Below are 18,281 nucleotides of genomic sequence, written 5' to 3' on the forward strand. Positions count from 1 at the left end.
GGCTTCTATTGTGGTTTGCATGGTGGAAATGGATCCCTTTATGGATTCAATGTTGGTTCTCAGAGTACTGATCTCACCTCTCAATGAGGTGAGATCAGTATGCATTACCTCTAATTTGGCGTTTATCTCACTTCTTACTGAGGTTTGTGCAGCTTCTATTTTTGCATCCAATTTTTGTTTGATATCCTGTATATCTTTTGATAGTTCATCCTTGTGCTCTTTCAATTTCTGATCCATTTCTCGCTTTATTTCTTGAGTCATTGCCTCCAGCAACCCTTGGATGTAGTTTTTGTCTTCCATTCCTGCTTTGCTCCCACTGGGGCTCTCCCCTGCGTGGCTGCTGGCTTTTGAGGTGAGCTTGCTGTCCTGGGTAGTGGTAAACCTTGTGATTTTTCTCTGTGATTTTCGCATGGGGGTTCAGGAGACTGCTCTTCAATCTTGTTTTGGTGTGTCTGTCTTTGCTTGGTTGCTGATTCTGTATTGGTAGAGAGAGTCTGTGCCTGATCTGGATTCTGTTGGGAGCCTATTTCCAGCTGCTATTCTGACTTACTTAGGATTCTCAGGTCTCTGCTGTAGCAATTCCCGCCTTTGGAAGGGTTGAGCAGCCTAGACTGCTTGTGTTTGCTCCTGCGGGTGCTCTTGGGAAGATCAGATGCTCTGATGCACTCTCCCAAATACTGGAGTCTGCTATGGGCTCCTGATGTGTTTTTGTTTGTTTGTTTTGGGCTGGTTGTGGGCTTGAACTCTAGGTTTGGGTGCTGTCCCTCAGCTCTTCAGCTCAAGGCTGGCACCCTACCATTTGAGTCACAGCCCCACTTCTGACCCTTTTTGCTTTTGTTCAGGCGCCGGTCCCCAGGCCTGGTTCCGGCCCCAGCCTGGAGCGCGCTGGTTAGGCCTGTGCTAATGTGTATACCACCTAGGTTATGCAGCCTGGAGGACACAGTTCAAATTTCTTCTACTGTTGGTAGTCTTGACCCAGGGGCGCTGTTCCTGGCTTGGGCATTTAAGCTCCCTTCCAGGGGCGCTCTTGCTCTGGCCTGGCCAGCAGAGTGTGCTCCACCGGCTGGTGGAGCTCTCGAACAGTTCCCAGTTTTAGTGGGTCCTGTGGTCCGGGTGTTGGGGTAGGGAGTCTAGGTCAGGGTCTGGGGATTCCCTCCAGCTCTGGTCTCCCTTGAGGGATTCACTGTCCCCTGTTGGGTACTCACCCTGTAGGTCGTCAGTTGTTGTTGCAATCCGAGTTCAGTTGGGGTGGTTGCGGGCTGGGTTGGGCGGCCCCCCGCCGGGTAGTTGTGATCGCGATTGGGCAGGTGGTCTGCCGACAGGTCCCTTTGTCGTGCTGCTGGTGCCGGGCGGCTTTGGCGGGATGGAGCCTCTCCGCTCCGGTGGAGAGTGAGGGGTGGGGGTGGGATCCTCGTGGAGACTCCCGGCTGGTAGGTTTCTCTGTTCCAGGCGATCCGCTGTTCTGCAATCCGGTACCTGGTGATCTGCAAGCAGCCCCCTGTGTCTCTGTGGCTCCGGCAGCCCCCGCCGGGCCGGCTGGCCGGCGGCTTGGCGCACTGCCGCGCGGCCAGTAAAGGTTGGGGGAGGGGTCTTCACTCTTCTCTGTTCTGAAATTCTTCTTTTCCTCTCTTTCTTTTTTTGTTATTTTCCACCTCTGGTTTTTCTCTGAGTGTTCATCTTTTTGTTGTTGTCGGTCTCTTGGGGAGATTAAACGTTGGAACTCGAACTCTCTTTTTGGTTGGAGAGAGCTGTGGCGTTTCCCTACTGCCCCGTCGCCATCTTGGTCCCCCCTCCCTGAGATTCATTTTTAAAGTAGCTTGAATCAGCCCATTTCCTGTGTACTAATAGTTCTTAACAGTCTTGTTCTTTTGACATGTAGCTATTGTTTGGGGCATAGAGTTATTGTTGGGGCATGGCCTACAAAATAATTGCAATGTGTTTTCATTTAAATTTGCTGTAAAATCACCGTAACTATACACTTTTCTTCCTTTAGCCCTGGTTTCCTGAGGTTTGTGAGAGTTTTATGTGGCATGTCTTCAGATGAGAGGAAAGCATTCCTGCAGTTTACCACTGGTTGTTCAACTCTACCCCCAGGCGGACTGGCTAACCTCCATCCCAGACTCACAGTTGTACGAAAGGTACAAACTAGCTAGTAGGGATTTCAAATGGTATTTAGTTAGAATTGAAAGGAAGAAAAAAAATAATTAAACCCATGATGTTCTATTTTCATTTTTTGTAGGTTGATGCTACTGATGCAAGCTATCCATCAGTCAATACATGTGTACATTATCTTAAGTTGCCTGAATATTCTTCTGAGGAGATCATGAGAGAACGATTGCTAGCTGCTACAATGGAGAAAGGCTTTCATCTCAATTGAGTTCTGAAGTAAAATGGGAGTCATCAGAGACTTACAATTCTAGTGAAGCGCCTCTTGTGTTTGTGTGCAGAGAAATGTGATCCTCCACGCTAATGACACTTGCCTTTTATCCCACCATTAAGGCTTTAAGAACATGTGGAATAACTTTGTTAGCTGCTAATGACAAAAAAAAAATCCTTTAACTACCCAGCCAGCAGGTATATTGCACAGGACAGGACACTGTGTTGATTCACAAGGGCTCATGTGACTGGAAAAGATGGTCCCACTCACTCGACTGTTCCAAAGAGCAGCTTCTCAGATCTTCAGTGTTCACTGGTAAATTTCTAACAGTGTATTTGTGTAAAGTTTGTTATTTCATATTCCATACACTACAGTTGCCATCACTGATCCCCCGTTTTGCTGACTTTAAAGCTACATCATCAAAAATCCTGCTTCCTTAAGACATAGAGAGTTAATGAGCATCTCAAGCTTTTTCTTTTCCTTTTTAATGATGCCTGCACTATCAGAGTATTCTAGTGTTCTCTCTTTTGTTTGGCATATAATCATGCACAACCTTTTTATTTCTTTGAGGTGGGAGTATATTTTTATTTCCTAAATGCCATACTATAAAGATCAAATTCTTAAGTGTGTTTGTGCAGCTCAAAAATAAAAGATATATTAAGGGAGGGGGAAACACTGGTCTAGGTGCAAGGCACACTTGAAGCAAGTTTTATGTTTGGTTGTATTTTCTTTGTATATTATAAACATTTATTTAAACTTGTTGCAGTTTGAAGTAAATTTCCAAAATGTATGCTCAACAATAATCATTAAAATGTTTGCAGCGTACAAAACTGTGTCATGTGACTATTTCACTGCAGTCATCAGGCCTAAGAGCTTACCCAGATACTTTTCATTTTGAATTACTGAAATTTAGTTTTCTGATATTATGATATAAAAATGTGTTTTTGATAGTAAATACTAAAATTAAAGGACTAGAAGAAATATGTATTCACATACTTGTGATCCATCTGCTGTGTTTAGTTGTGTAGAAATCTGCAGTTAGAAATGTCCAGTTATTATTAACTTCTTTTGTTTTTGGTGCTTGAATTTAGGACCTGGCACTGTCCCTGAGCCACAGCTCCACTTCCAGCTTTTTTTGTTGTTGTTGTTGGTCATAGGACTTGAATTCAGTGCCTGGGCACTATTCCTGAGCTTTTTTTGCCTTTTCACTCAAGTTGAGGACTCTACCACTTTGAGCCACAGCACCACTCTGGTTTCCTGGAGATAAGAGTCTCACAGACTTCTGCCCTGGCTGGCTTCAAACTTCGATCGTCAGATCTCAGCCTCCTGAGTAGCTAGTATTACGAGTGTGAGCCATTGGTGCCTGGCTTATAAGCTTTTTCAAAACAGCTGGTCTGTTATTTATCATTGTATCTGCAGGGATGTAGAGATCGAGAATTATTTTCATGGGGTTGGAGCCATGGTTTAGGTGGTAGAACACCAACCAATGAGCAAAAGCAAGCATCAGATGCTAAGTTTGAGTCCTGGTCTCAGACAAAAAAAGAGAAAGACAATGATTATCTTGTTTTAGTGTGAAAAGAAACCACCAGGATATTTGTTTCCTGGTCTTAAGTGAGGAATTTCCATTTTCTAGACGCCTACTGTTACCATAGCTGTGCATAAAGAAATGTAACTAGGCCTGATGTTTATTAGGGCACTAAGAGCATGTTTGAAATTGTCTAGTAGTTACATTTGAAGAGATAGCTCCCATTACAATGATTTGAGAATGTTGTCTCTTGAGTATTCTCAGAGAAGTGGTTGCTGTTGCTGAGACACTCCTACCACCCCTATAGCAAAGTCTAGGATGCTCAAATCTCTTACGTAAAATGGCATGACCCGTGCACATAACCTATCCATATCTTCCTCCATACTTAAGTCATCTCATTACCTATAATTTCAATCTACATATAGGGAAACCAAGAATATGGAGGGCCAACTATATATTTGCTTGCTGCATAAAAATGTTACAACTGTGTAATTTAAAGCAGCATTTAAATATTTAATTGTCAATGTCACAGTTCTCTGAGAGACTGAATTTAAAACCTAATACCAATATTTAAATGTATGACTGGTGTTTCAACCCAAAAATTAGTATGTTTCTTTTTCAATAAAGTCATGAATACATAACTGGTTTTAGAATTGAAATCCAGCTTATGTGTGTAGTTTTGCCATTATTTAAATCTCTAAAAATGTTTGTCCATAATATTTACAAAGGTTAGCCTGGCAAATATGGCCTATGAACTAAATATGTTTTTAAAGTTTTTAAATAACTGAAAAAGCAGAATATTTTATGTGTGAAAATTACGTGAAATTTAAATTTCAATATGCATAAAGGATTTTTTGTTGTTGGCTTTTGTTTTGTTTTGTTATGGTCCTGGAGCTTGAACTCAGGACTTCTTGTTTTTAGGCAGGCACTTAACTTCCTGAGCCACTTCTCTATCCTTACAAGAAGATAGAAGTCTTTGGTGTTTTTGGTGTTTTTTGTTTATCAGTTGTGGGGCTTGAACTCAGGGCCTGGGCACTGTCCCTGAGCATTTTTGCTCAAAGCTAGTGCTCTGCCACTTTGAGCCACAGCTCTAATTCCAGTTTTTGGATGGTTAATTGGAGAGCAGAGCCTCATGGACTTTCCTGCCCAGGCTGCCTTCAAACCATGAACCTCAGATCTTAGCCTCCTGAATAGCTAGGATTACAGGTGTGAGCCACCAACAACCAGCTAAGGTTTTCTTTTGGTTTTGATTTTTTTTTTTTTTTTTTTGTCAGTCGTGGGGGCTTGAACTCTGGGCCTGAGCACTGTCCCTCAGCTCTTCAGCTCAAGGCTAGCGCTCTACCATTTGAGCTACAGCGCCACTTCTGTTTTTCTGATGGTTTATTGGAGATAGGGCTGGCTTTGAAGCCTGATCCTCAGATCTCAGCCTCCTAAGTAACTAGGATTACAGGTGTGAGCCACTGGTGCCCGGCTTTGTTTTTGATTTTTAATTAATTAAAGGATGACGCCAGTACTGGGGTTTGAACTCAGTCTTCATGCTCTCACTGGACTTTCATTCTCACATTTTGGAGTTAAAGAGTCTTGCTAGCTTTTCTACCCCAGATGGCTTTGATTCATGATTTTCAGATTCCTTTCTCCAGAGTAGCTAGGATTTACAGGCGTCGACCACCAGGGTTTTGCTTTTCAAATATGGGTTTACTGACTTTCGATCTTCCTATTTCTACCTCCTAATTAGTTGGGATTATAGACACCATGTCTGCTCAATAACCATAATGTTTATTGTTTTGTTTTTGTGTGGATACTGGGGCTTGAACTCAGGGTCTTACGTTCTTGCTCAGCTTTTTTGCTCACGGCTGGTGCTCTACCTCTTGAACCATACCTCCAGTTCCAGCATTTTTCTGGTTAGAGATAAGAAGTCTCAGATCTGACTGCTTAGACTGATTTCAAACTTTGATCCTCTGATCTCAGCCTCCTAGGTAGCTAGGATTCCATGTGTAAGTCACTAGTACCTGGCTACCATAAAATTTTATGGAAGACAGTCATGCTTATTCATTAAGACTATGTGTGGTTGCTTTTGCATTACAATGGCAGAATAGGGTAGATAGCAGTGACCATATATTTCACAAAGTCTAAAATACTTTCTCTTTGGCCCTTTATAGAAAAGGTTTGCCAAGCTTTAGCTTAGCAAGTTGCTACTGTAGGTAACTTGATGAGTCATAAAATTTTTACAAAGTATTTTATGAGTGAAAAAAGACATTTACTAAATTAAAGTTAAGTACAAATAGTCACATCACAGTTCAACTTTGAATGATTCAAGTGTTATAAGACATCTAGTGTCTCAAATACACTAAGTTTTTGAGTATTTTTTTCCTATACCTATTATTTTTGAAAGTCTTTTTATTCTCTGAAGGTACTGAAATCTGTGCCAAAATGTAATTCATCTATTTTAGTGTGACCCCAAAATTAATTTTATTCACTCCCTAGCCACTTCTGGTGTACCAGTTTCAGCAGTTACCTGAATATGCTTCTGATTAAGTGCCTACCAACTAGGACAGTGTTTCCCAACTACTGTGTCTCAGAAAGACCTCCAAAGTACTTCGATATAGTTGGGGCTTTCCCCACACCAAGACTACTTAAATCAAAGGTGGATCTGTATACACATATTACCTAGTGTTCCCATGGGTAAGAAGCCTTCCTCCTGCCTTCCTAAATCAGTCTAGAATAACTCAATTTTACTTTTCAAGCCCAAAATGACTACCTTTCTTGGTCCTTATAAGTAGAAACTTTGAAGCACGTAAATTGATTTTTAGAAAAGAATAAAAAAAATTCATATATATGAGAACAAGAATAGCACATGTAGATTGGCCAGTCTCTACAAGTGCCCTTTTGGGAAGATTGAATGTTACAGATCAAACAGTCATGGGAACATTACATAGAATGTTATCTTAATTCTCACTTCCTCTTACTTGACCTCTGACTCCGTGTATACACGCATGACCTCCCTTTTGGTAGTACTGAAGTTTGAACTTGGGGTCTTGCACTTGCTAGGCAAGTTCTCTACCACTTGAGCCATGCTAGGATTTCAAACTTTTACCTGAGCTAGCCTTGGACTGTGATCTTTCTGTCTCTTCTTCCTGAGTAGCTAGAATTACAGATGTATGTCACCATGCCCAGCCCACATACAGAATCCTAACAAAGCCAGTTTCATATATTCTACTGTTGCGTGAATGGTGATTGCACAGAGAAAGCTGGGGGTCAGGAGGCAAGGCACTGCTGTTCAATTGTGACTTACAGTTTGCTTCTAAGACGTTTTTTCCCTTGGTGCAGGTAGTGGGACTTGAACTCAGGAGCCTGCCACTTGAGACACAGCTCCACTTCTGGCTTTTTGCTGGTTAATTGAAGATAAAACTTTTATGGATTATCCTGCCTGGACTGGTTTCAAATCATGACCCTCAGTTCTCAGCCTCCTGAGTAGCTAGGATGTGAGCCACTGGTACTTGCCTTGCTTCTAAGACATTCTTAGAAGCAAGAGTTAAATGCATAAATGTCAGAACCAGGGTCTGGTAGCTCACACGTTTAGGTCTACCTTCTCAGGATTGGGAAAATCATGGTTCAAAGCAAGCCCAGGCAGAAGAATCCACAAGACTCCTTTTTCTCCTTTCTCACCCCCCACTAACTCCACCCTACCCTCCTCATGCCCAGGCCTAAAGTCAATGCCTGGGCACTGTCCCTAATTTTTTTTCCCCCTTTTTCTCAAGGCTAGTGTTCTGCCACTTGAACCACAGCTCCACTTCTGGCTTTTCAGTTGGTTTTTATTTTGTAGATAGGAGTATCATGGACTTTCCTGTCCAGGATGGCTTCATACCATGATCCTCAGGTCTCAGCCTCCTGAGTAACTAGAATGATAGGTGTGAGCCATCAGTGCCTCGTCAAAAGGTGATATAGAGACATAGCTAAAGTGCTATAGCATAACCAAGCATGTAAGCCAACCAAGTTTGAGACTGTTCAAACCCAGGACTAGGAAAAAAATTATTAGAAGGATTTATTTCAAATTCCAGACATACTCTCTTAAATTTACTTTTAAATTTTGAACTGATAAATTTCATTAAGACAAATCCTTTAAGATGTAGCATAAATAATAGTTGTAAAGTTCTCTTTTAATGTTTAAACATTATTTGATACATCATTATAGTTACATGGTGATGGCATAATTGCTAAGATCTATGAAACAGTATCAAAGGCTTTTGCAAACTGGTAAATAGTGTAAAATTAATTTTTCAGGGTTTTTTTTTTTTTTTTGGTTGGTTGGTTTTGTTTTTTTGTTTTTTAGGTTGTTGGGTTTTTTTTGTTTTTTAGTGTGTGTGGTGGTCCTGGGGCTTGAACTCAGAGCCAGGGCCCTGAGCTATTTTTGCTCAAGGCTAGTACTCTACCACTTGAGCCATACCTCAACTTCCAGCTTTTTGGTGGTTAACTGGAAATGAGTCTCACAGACTTTCTTGCTAGGCTGGCTTTGAATCAAGATGCTCAGATCTCAGCCTCCTGAGTATCTAGGATTATAGGGGTGAGCTACTGGTACCGGCTTAATTTTGCAGTTTACTTTGTATACACTTGTAATAAAGTGTTCTGTGTGTTGGTTTTGCAGCCCTTGTCTAGAACTGTTGATCCTCTTGCCTTAGTCTCCTGAGTGCTGGTACTATCTATAAGTGGGTACCACTGTGCTTCTGGTGTACCAGAAGTTACCTGAATGTGTGATTAAGTGCCTGGCAGCTAGTACAGTGTTCCCTAACTGCTGAGTCTCAGTCTAAGAAAGACCTTTTTCAAAAGTAAATTTCATTTTAAAAAATATTTTTATTGGCATTCAAAGGTGATGTACAGAAAGGTTACAGTTTCATAAGTCAGGTAATGAGTACATTTCTTTTTGGACAATGTCACCCCTTCACTTGCTAAATTTCAGAGTTTGTTTTTGTTTTGGTGCTAGTGCTCTACCACTTGAGCCATACCTCGACTTTGGCTTTTTGGTGGTTAATTGGACATAGGATTCCTAAGGAGTTTTCTGTTTGACTAGGCTTTGAACTGTAATCCTGAGATTTCATCCACATCAGTAGCAAGGATTACAGGCATGAGCCACCTGTGCCCAGCTTACTAAGACATTTTAACAAAAAGACCACTCAGAAGACAGGCTTACTCAAAACATCGTGTATATTTCAGTAAACTTAAAATTTTTTGTCTGATAACTGCCACACATTCTTCCTATCCTGTTATTCCTGAATTTAATTTGCAAAAAGCAGTGGCAAAAAAGATTCCTTAAATTTGCAATAAAACATAGGTAAGGGAAAAATATGTTGACAATTAGAAAATAAAATTTGGCTCTTAGTTCAAACTTTCTTTGCTCATACTTTAAAATGCAATTTTGTTTGGCATAATAATTGAAAGGTTACTGCATTTTGCCATGTGTGGTCTTCCAGATTCTTTTGGGATACATATGTTGAGGTGAATTCCATGGTGGTCATGTTTCCTATAAATCCAATGCTGTCTGGCAGACCCTTCTATTCAGCTTTCTGACATCTTATCAAGGATTAGTAGAGGGGCAAGTATTCTTGCCCGATTGGTTTCCACAATGCAGCCATTTAACACCATCTCATCCAAAATGATGTGTACTTTATCCAGATTAAACATTATCTAAGATCCTATTAAGGAAATTAATTTTAAAGTTATAAAAAAAAGTTAACATTCAATTAATAGCAACTTAGCAGAAATCCTGAGGAGGTGTTCAGCAGAGGACTTCTGAAATTAAAACTAGTATCCATGTTAGACATAATTACCTTCATGTATACATAAACCCCTACTTCCACTTTGGTTAAGCTGAGGATAAGTAGGCATAGAAATGAAATAGCTACTTTTCTTTTTTCTATATAGTATTGAGGATTGACCCTGATTAGGCAAGACATGCTAGTGCAAAACTAAGTCTATTAAGAGCTAGAAAAGCGAGTAAATTTCAGCGAGAGAATAGCCTGACCAGGAACGTCTTTAGTCACAAGAACACTAGTAGCAATTATTTGAATACTTCATTACTTTCCAGACAGTGTTAAACATGAACATACATAATTCAGTCATTATTATCTGCATTTTACCTAGGAGCAAAGCAAGCCAAAGCCATTGTCCAAGGTCACAGAACTGGGAAATGCCAGAGCTGGAATTTAAGCCCACTGTTGGTGTTTAAGGGCTCTGCTCTCCAGGCTTCTCTAGGGGACCTCAAGGCTGTCAAGCAGGCACACATCCCTGGCCCCTAAATCGCTACCCCCGCCCCCCCAATGATGCCTTGATAGTCCTGCAGCATCAGCTATCTTCTCTGCCAGACTGAAGTAGAAGGTAAGGCATACCAATTAAATTTCCCAAGAAAATAAAAGTTCTGAATTTTTCTTACAAATGCATCGTTCTTGGAAATTAAGCCACTTTTACTGGTGTTCTTATTGGAAAGTTACTCTAGTGCATATGGGAAGTAGAAAGTAACAAAAAAGTGATTCCTAGTAAACTAGAAAGAACCAATGGTTCCCCTAAGAAACCCTTAATCTGAGTCCTTATGTTGTGAAAGATAGTAACAAATGAGGTGAACTTAAGTTTCCATTCCTAAACAGGTTAGATTGCAAAACACCCAGCAAGTTTCAAATAGACACTTTAAGTGATTAAGTTCACTAGAAAAGCCAAGCACCGGAGGCTCATGCCTGTAATCATAACTTCTCAAGAGGCTGAGATATGAGGATCATCTCTCAAAGCCAGCTGGGGCAGAACATTTTATGAGACTTTTATCTTCCAATAAGCTTCTCAGAAAAGGCCAGAGGTGGTGCTGTGGCTCAAGTGCTAGAGTGCTAGCCTTGAGCACAAAGATGCTCAGGGACAGTGTGCAGGCCCTGAGTTAAGAAAGAAAAAAAAAAAAAAGGTTCAATAGGGAGGTTTATAATTAATGAATTCGGTAAAGCTACTTATTACCACCAGTTGTTTTTTTTTTTTTTTTTTTTTTTTCAAAAACTCCTAATACTGAAGACTCTATTGTATTTACTCACTGGAAGATACCTACAGAAGATGGGACCTTAAACAACATAAATGACCTTTACAGTTCTGATAGACTGTTACCATCACATTAAGCACTGCAAATATTCCTCCAGTAGAATAAAAAGAGCAGATGGGACTGTCTTAAGTGACCCAGAAGAGGGGGAATAAAGGCTTTACTCTGATACACCTACTAATGCCTTCCACTCATATAGATGATTGCTTTATCATGTAGCCAAACTGGGAATGCAGTGAATTTCACTCAACCTGCTTACCACACACAGACCAGGACTTCTAGCTGAGACAAAGTAGGGAATGATAGATTGCTAGGTAGGGAGTTGAACAGCACAGCTGGCTTGGGGGTGGGCGGGCAGCAGACCCTTCTGTAGGTTCACAAAGGGCAATGAAAGCCTTAATGCCTTTGATTTCATCTCCAAGATGATTCCCACCCCCCGCCCCCATGGAAGGAAATCTAATTTTAATCTCTTCAATTACTCCAAGGATCAAGCTGCTGTGTGGATGGCTTCCTCTTTGGCAAGTAGATGATGTGCAATTCAGGTGTCCCCTTCAGCAACTGCCCAATTGTTTTGACAGTTCGAATTTACTGCTGAATAAACCACTGACATCCCCATGCTGCAAGGACAAGATCTTTCAGCAAGTTGAATTTCCCAACATCTCAAATCACGAGTTACGCAGTGAGGTCATTTCTGTACTGTGAGCATGTGACTGCTGGGCTATCTGTATCTGGCAGTTTCTGGCACATATTATATAGGGAAACCACAGACCAAATTCAGTGAAAGGCCTGAGAACTTATTTCCCCCTGGAATCATATGACTCCTTTGAGAATCCAGCTGCTGTTCACATCTTGATTTGGCTTATGAGCAACTGGTTCACACTGGCCAAGATTAAGGCATTTGGACCATATTCCAGGCCAGTAGAGACCAAAGAAATACCCCATATGCCAAGCCCTGTGGCAGTAGACACAGACAAGCACTGAGCTGTGACATTTGGAATTGGAGAAAGCAAGAAAGAACTAGACTGTGAGCCTATTCATGCAGTCATCTGGCAGTGTGTTCTGAAAGGACCTATCTTAATCCATACTGAACCTGACTGCTGTAAACATTTGTAAAGCAACATGTTTCCTTCATGGACCTAATGAAACTGACAATGAACTATTAACTTCCCAAGGAGTAGATTTACTAAAAATCCCACTTTCTTTCAACCTTGTCACCTAAGGGTCTTTCTGCATTTCTCTATGATGATACAGATTGGAGTTGAACTTTACGGGGATCTTTTTTTTTTTTTGGTCGCCGTGGGGCTTGAACTCTGGGCTTGGGCGCTGTCCCTCAGCTCTCCAGCTCAAGGTGAGCTCTCTACCACTTGAGCTACAGCGCCACTTCCGGTTTTCTGGTGGTTTATTGGAGATAGGAGTCTCACAGACTCTCCTGCCCGGGCTGGCTTTGAACCGCGATCCTCAGATCTCAGCCTCCTGAGTAGCTAAGATTACAGGCGTGAGCCACCAGCGCCCGGCTTGGGGATCTTTAATACTAGTGCCTCCCCCCCCAAATTGATTTTTAAGTGGTAAAAATGTTGATGGGTCTTACATGGGAATTTTGATCTCTGGGTCACAAAACACTTTACCAACATGATATTTTGGGGCTGGGAAGGTGGCTCAGTGGTAGAGCACTTGCCTTGCATGCATGAGGCCCTGGGTTCGATTCCTCAGCACCACATAAGCAAAAAGAAAAAAGCCGGAAGTGGCGCTGTGACTCAAGTGGTAGAGCGCTAGCCTTGAGCTGAAGAGCTGAGGGACAGCGCCCAGGCCCAGAGTTCAGGCCCCACTACTGGACCCCCCCCCCAAAAAAAAAAAAAAAAACAACATGATATTTTAACACCATTATAATGCCATTAGTTAGTCTGCTGTGATGGAGTAGTTGTCCTTTACACTAAGTGAGAAAATCAAGTGGCACAGATTTGAATGGAATCCTGAAAACAATTTGAGGGCAGATGCCTACTTAGGAACGGTATTGCTAAACTGCAGCCTCTGGTCTCAGGTCCCTTGGCTTCTCACTTGATTTTATTTTTAAATAAGTAATACAATAATTAGGTAGAAAAAATTCTCTCTCATTATTTATACTTTAATTCCATGTCCCATGAAATGGAAAAGCTGCTAATGGCTGCAGTATTCATATTTCCCACACACAAAAAAAAAAATGGACTACTACTGAATAGGGGATTGTCATCAAGCAGGACCTGCCAGCCCAGGAGAGATTTTCCCATACCTGCTGTTCATCTCAATGAATGTATTCTTTGTGTGTGTGTGTGTGTGTGTGTGTGTGTGTGTGTAGTGTGTGTGTGTGTGTGTGTGTGTGTGTTACAGTGCTGGGGCTTAAACTCAGAGCTTGGTTGCTGTCTCTAAGCTTCTTTTGCTCAAGGCTAGTACTCTACCATGTGACCGTGTGAGCCACAGCTCTACTTCTGGCTTTTTTGGTAGTCAATTGGAAATAAGAGTCTCAGGGGCTTTCCTGCCTGGGGTGTCTTTGAACCCTGGTCCTTAGACCTCAATCTCCTGAGTAGCTAGAATTATAGACATGAGCCACCAGTGCCCAGAAAAGCTTTTTTTTTTTTTTTTTTGCCAGTCCTGGGACTTGTGAACTCAGGGTCTGGGTATTGTCCCTGAGCTTCTTTTAAGCAAGGTTAGCACTCTACCACTTGAGCTACAGCACCACTTTTGGCTTTTTCTATGTAGGTGGTACGGATGAATCGAACCCAGGGTTTCATGCATGATAGGCAAGCACTCTACTACTGAGCCAGATTCTCAGCCCATCTTTTTTACAGGATGTTTTCCTTCAAGACCCATTCACCTTCTGAGAACAAGTATAATTTAATATGGGCCTTAAAATTCCTATGAACTTACGTAAAATTAAGGTATTAAGGGCAGCACTGGGTCATATGAGCCCATCTTAACTCCTATCATTACTCAAAATTTGCTGACAACGTAATATTATCATTTTAATTATAATTTTGCAGGACTGAGGGTTGAACATAGAGCTTCATGAATACTAAGCAAGTGTCTACCTCTTAAGCCATGACTCCATTTTCCTTCAGACAAGGTCTCACTAACTGCTGAGGCTTTCATTGGGATTACAAGCAAACCCCACACCATGCTGGTTCACTTAGTATTGCTGTTCTTGACTAAAACAGAACCCAGAAGCATGGAACAAAAGTAGGACCAAGGAGGAGGGACTTGGTGGGATGGTAGTGAGCAGATGAATATGGTATCTAGAAGACTCAGAGAACACATTAAAAAGATTGAGAAAAGCCTGGAAGACAGACTTTTGGGGAAGGAATGTCTCCCCTGGGGTCTAAACATTGCTTTTTTCTTTTTTTCTTTTTTGTTGGTCGTGGAGCTTGAACTCTGGTGACCCTGAGCTCTTTAGCTTAAGACCAACACTCTACCATTTGAGCTACAGCACCACTTCGTTTTCTGTTGGTATATTAGAGACAAGAGTATCACAGACTTCTTGCCTAGGCTGGCTTTGAAACACAAGCCTCAGACCTCAGCGTCCTGAGTAGCTAGGATCACAGGTGTGAGCCACCAGCACCCGGCTCTTTTCTGAGGTTCTCATCACTCATGACAGCACAGGACAGAGCTCTCATGCTAGAGAAGGCCCTGTCCCTTTGTCCCTCAGAGCCTGACCTCTCAAAAACATCTGGCTCTTAGGCTCTCTCAGCTCTCACACTTGTAGTCCAACTTTGAATTTACTTTCAAAAAAGAAGAAAAGGGCTGGGAATGTGGCTCAGTGGTAGAGTGCTCGCCTAGCATGCATGAGGTCCTGATGCCTCAGCACCACATAAACAGAAAAAGCCAGAAGTGGCGCTGTGGCTCAAGTGGTAGAGTGCTTGCCTTGAGCTGAAGAGTTGAGAGACAGCGCCCAGGCCCAGAGTTCAAGTCCCATGACCGACCAAACAACAACAAAAAGAAAAGATGCATAGGAATCTTTGTGAACTCCACTTGTGGAGATGTTAACAAGATGCTTTTTAACAACACATTTGTAGGTACTTCAAAACTTTTCATCCTTTCTCACATCTCAAACCAACAGTGTGGGGTGTTTTTTTGTCAATCATGGGGCTTGAACTCTGGGCCTGGGCACTGTCGCTGAGCTCTTCAGCTCAAGGCGAGCACTCTACCACTTGAGCTACAACACCATTTCCAGTTTTCTGTTGGTTTATTGAAGATAAAAGTCTCATGGACTTTCCTGCCCCAGCTGACTTTGAACCATGATCCTCAGATCTCAGTCTCCTGAGTAGCTAGGATTATAGGCATGAGCCACTGGCACCCGGCAACAGTGTGTTTCTCCAAGACCTCTCTTGTCGTTCACAAAAGACTTGCCAATCACAATGCCATGCAACAGGATATTACAAATATTTCACTAGAGAGTAAATTGTTAGTCTTTCAGATGATTAATATATATATTTTTTGCCAGTCTTTGTGCTCAAGGTTAGTGCTCTTATCACTTGTGCCACAGATCCCCTTCTGGCTTTTTTGGTAGTTAGTTGGAACTAAGAGTTTCAGGGACTTTCCTGCCTAGGCTAGCTTCAAACCTTGATCCTCAGACCTTGGCCTCCTGAAGTAGCTAAGATTATAGGTGTAAGCTACCAGTGCCTGGCTATGATTAGTAATTTTTAAAAATGTTTCAGCCAGGCGCCAGCGGCTCATGCCTATAATCCTAACTATTCAAGAAGCTGAGATCTGAGGATTTTGGTTCAAAGCCAGCCCGGGCAGGAAAGTCGGTGAGACTCTTATCTCCAATAAATCACTAGAAAACCAGAAGTGCCACAGTGGCTCAAGTGGTAAAGCTCTTGCCTTGAGCTGGAAGAGCATAGGGACAGTGCCCAAGCCCAGAGTTCAAGCCCCACAACCGACAAAAAAAAAAAAAGTTTCAAACTTGGCTGGGCCTTATGTCATGGGCTTGTAGGCTCAGCATTGGAGGAGACTGAGGCAGGACTGCTTAAGCCTAAGAGGACAGCCTTAGCAACATATTGAGACCTTATCTCCAAAAGAAAGCAAAACAGTAGCCTTTAATCTACTTATTCTTTTTTTTTTTTTTTGCAGGGATTTTACTCTCAAAGGCCAGACATCCCACTCCTTAATTTATAATCTTCATGTTCAAAGTGGACCCTGGAACCTAGAGATTGTTACCAGTTGCATGGATTGGGGCATATCAGAGAACCTCTCTGGGTCTCAGCCTCTTCATCTAGAGAGGTTTAACCTGCTAATTGTGTAGGTGTCTTCCAACTCCAAAGTACTGACATTTTTTTTTTCCTGGTCCTGGGGCTTGAACCCAGAACCTGAGTGCTGTCCCAGAGCTCTTTTGAATAGGGCTAGCACTCCCCCAATTGAACCACATCTCTACTTCTGGCTTTTTGGTGTTTAATTGGAGATAAGAGTCTCAGACTTTCCAGTCTGGGCTGGATTCAAACAGTAATCGTTAGGTCTCAGCCTCCTAACTAGTTAGGGTTATAGCCATGAGCTACCAGCGCCCAGCTGATACAACTCTCAAAAATCTTGGGGATGTTACGTCTGGTAATATCAAGTCAATCTTGAGGTAGTCTTGTTCAGAGTGATTGGAAAGAAATTGTTTTTTAAGGGCTGGGAAGGTGGCTCAGTGGTAGAGCACTTGCATTGCATGCCTGAGGCCCTGGGTTCGATTCCTCAGCACCACATAAGCAAAAAGCTGGAAGTGGCACTGTGGCTCAAGTGGTATAGCGCTAGCCCTGAACTGAAGAGCTGAGGGACAGCGCCCAGGCCCAGAGTTCAGGCCCCTCAACTGGACCCAAAAACAAAAAAAACAAAACAAAAAAAAAGAAATTGTTTTTTAATCCTCCCTTTTCCTCTCTCCTGAGGTTTTGAACTCAGAGTCTGTACTTTATCACTTAAGCCATTCTTTGTTGTTGTTTTGGCTTTTGTCAGTCATGGGGCCTGAACTTGGGACTTGGGTGCTGCCCCTCAGCAATTCAGCTCAAGGCTAGTGCTCTACCACAATGCCACTTCCAGCTTTTTCTGCATATGTGGTGCTGAGGAATTGAACCCAGGGCCTTATGCATGCAAGACAAGCACTCTACCACTGAGCCACCTTCCCAGCCCATATGAGCCATTCTTTCTGCCCTATCTGCTTGTTATTTTTCAGATACTCTTGTGAGTTTTGCCCACGCTGGTCTCCTATCCCTGCCCTCCTATTCCTAACTCCCAAGTAGCTGGGATTATAGTCATGAATCACCATGCCCAGCTTTTTCAGTTTTTGAGACAGGGTTTCATTATGTAGCCTAGACTGGCCTTGAACTCTCAATCTTCCTGCCACAGTCTCCTAAATACTGGTGTAATAGACAAGTGCCACCACCTCTCTAAAGAGGTTTTAAAATCAAGAAAGAATTTTAGATTCTAGGCCTACCCTTTATTTTGAGAGGGGGTGTGTGGGAGGGGCAGAAGAATGTATATATAAATATGGACTACCATCTAGCTTTCTGCTTCTCGTTCTATGCCTGGAGGTGGGACATCCCAGCGACCCTCTTTGCTTGCCTAGTTATCAATCCCATCCCCAGTCCTGGTGTGAGGATGGAGAAGAGGCCTTTATAGGCCCTTGCAACAGGTATTAGGAGGCCATCTAGGCACCCTGTAAATTTTAGAGGCACAGGTTACAGAGGGCAGTCAAGAAACTGGTGGACAGGGCTGCAGATTCCAGATGGGCATCCTTTCCCCACAGAGAGGAGTTGCTTTGTGAAACAAGCAGAAGGAGTCCCCTAAAATGCAGGGCCAAGAAAGAGATGCTGGTTATCCAGCTGTAAAGGCAGTGTGACTGCTTCATTCTTGCTAAGGTAGGCAAGTCTTTCACCTTATCTTTTGTGCTTGTTTGTTTGATGGTGTACTGGGGCTTGAACTCAGGGACTTGCATCTTTGCTTGGCTCTTTTTGCTCAAGGCTGGAGTGCTACCACTTGAGCCACAGCTCCAATTATGGCTTTCTGCTGGTTAATTGGAAATTAAAGTGGATTTTTCTACCCAGACTGGTTTCAAACCTCCTCAGCCTCCTGAGTAGCAAGGATAACATGTGTGAGCCACTGGCACCAGCATTTTATTTTTTGTGCTGGTCCTAGGTCTTGATCTCAGAGCATGAGCATTGCCTTGAGCATTTTTGCTCAAAGCTAACACTCTACCACTTGAGCCACAGCTCCACATCTGTTTGGTTGTTGTTGTTATTGTTGTTTATTGGAGATAGGGGTCTCATGGACTTTCCTGCTGGGCTGGCTATGAACGATGATCTTTAGATCTCAGC

The 18,281-nt window shown here is 42.4% G+C and overlaps 2 protein-coding genes across 6 annotated transcripts in view; one reads left to right on the forward strand and one right to left on the reverse strand.

The window, feature by feature from the left end:
- Hectd1 (HECT domain E3 ubiquitin protein ligase 1) overlaps positions 1–3,202 on the forward strand; it is a 117,865-nt gene extending 114,663 nt beyond the window's left edge. For all 3 annotated transcript variants that reach the window (XM_042677401.1, XM_042677402.1, XM_042677403.1), the window contains exons 42-43: positions 1,994–2,138; positions 2,240–3,202. In XM_042677401.1, coding sequence (XP_042533335.1) covers positions 1,994–2,138; positions 2,240–2,377 — 283 coding nt within the window. In that variant the 3' untranslated portion in view covers positions 2,378–3,202. The remainder of the gene's footprint in view (positions 1–1,993; positions 2,139–2,239) is intronic.
- A 5,881-nt stretch (positions 3,203–9,083) lies between these two features.
- The window catches only part of Ap4s1 (adaptor related protein complex 4 subunit sigma 1), a 41,688-nt gene continuing 32,490 nt past the window's right edge, over positions 9,084–18,281 (reverse strand). For 2 of the 3 annotated variants that reach the window (XM_042677389.1, XM_042677388.1), the window contains one exon: positions 9,084–9,581. In XM_042677389.1, the coding sequence (XP_042533323.1) occupies positions 9,453–9,581 (129 nt within the window). In that variant the 3' untranslated portion in view covers positions 9,084–9,452. Of the gene's footprint in view, positions 9,582–11,415; positions 11,583–18,281 lie in introns of those variants that run through there. The other variant, XM_042677390.1, reaches the window with a different exon arrangement.

This window comes from Dipodomys spectabilis, unplaced genomic scaffold, assembly GCF_019054845.1.
Source record: "Dipodomys spectabilis isolate Male_0828 unplaced genomic scaffold, ASM1905484v1 ptg000038l, whole genome shotgun sequence".
Classification (NCBI taxonomy): Eukaryota; Metazoa; Chordata; class Mammalia; order Rodentia; family Heteromyidae; genus Dipodomys; species Dipodomys spectabilis.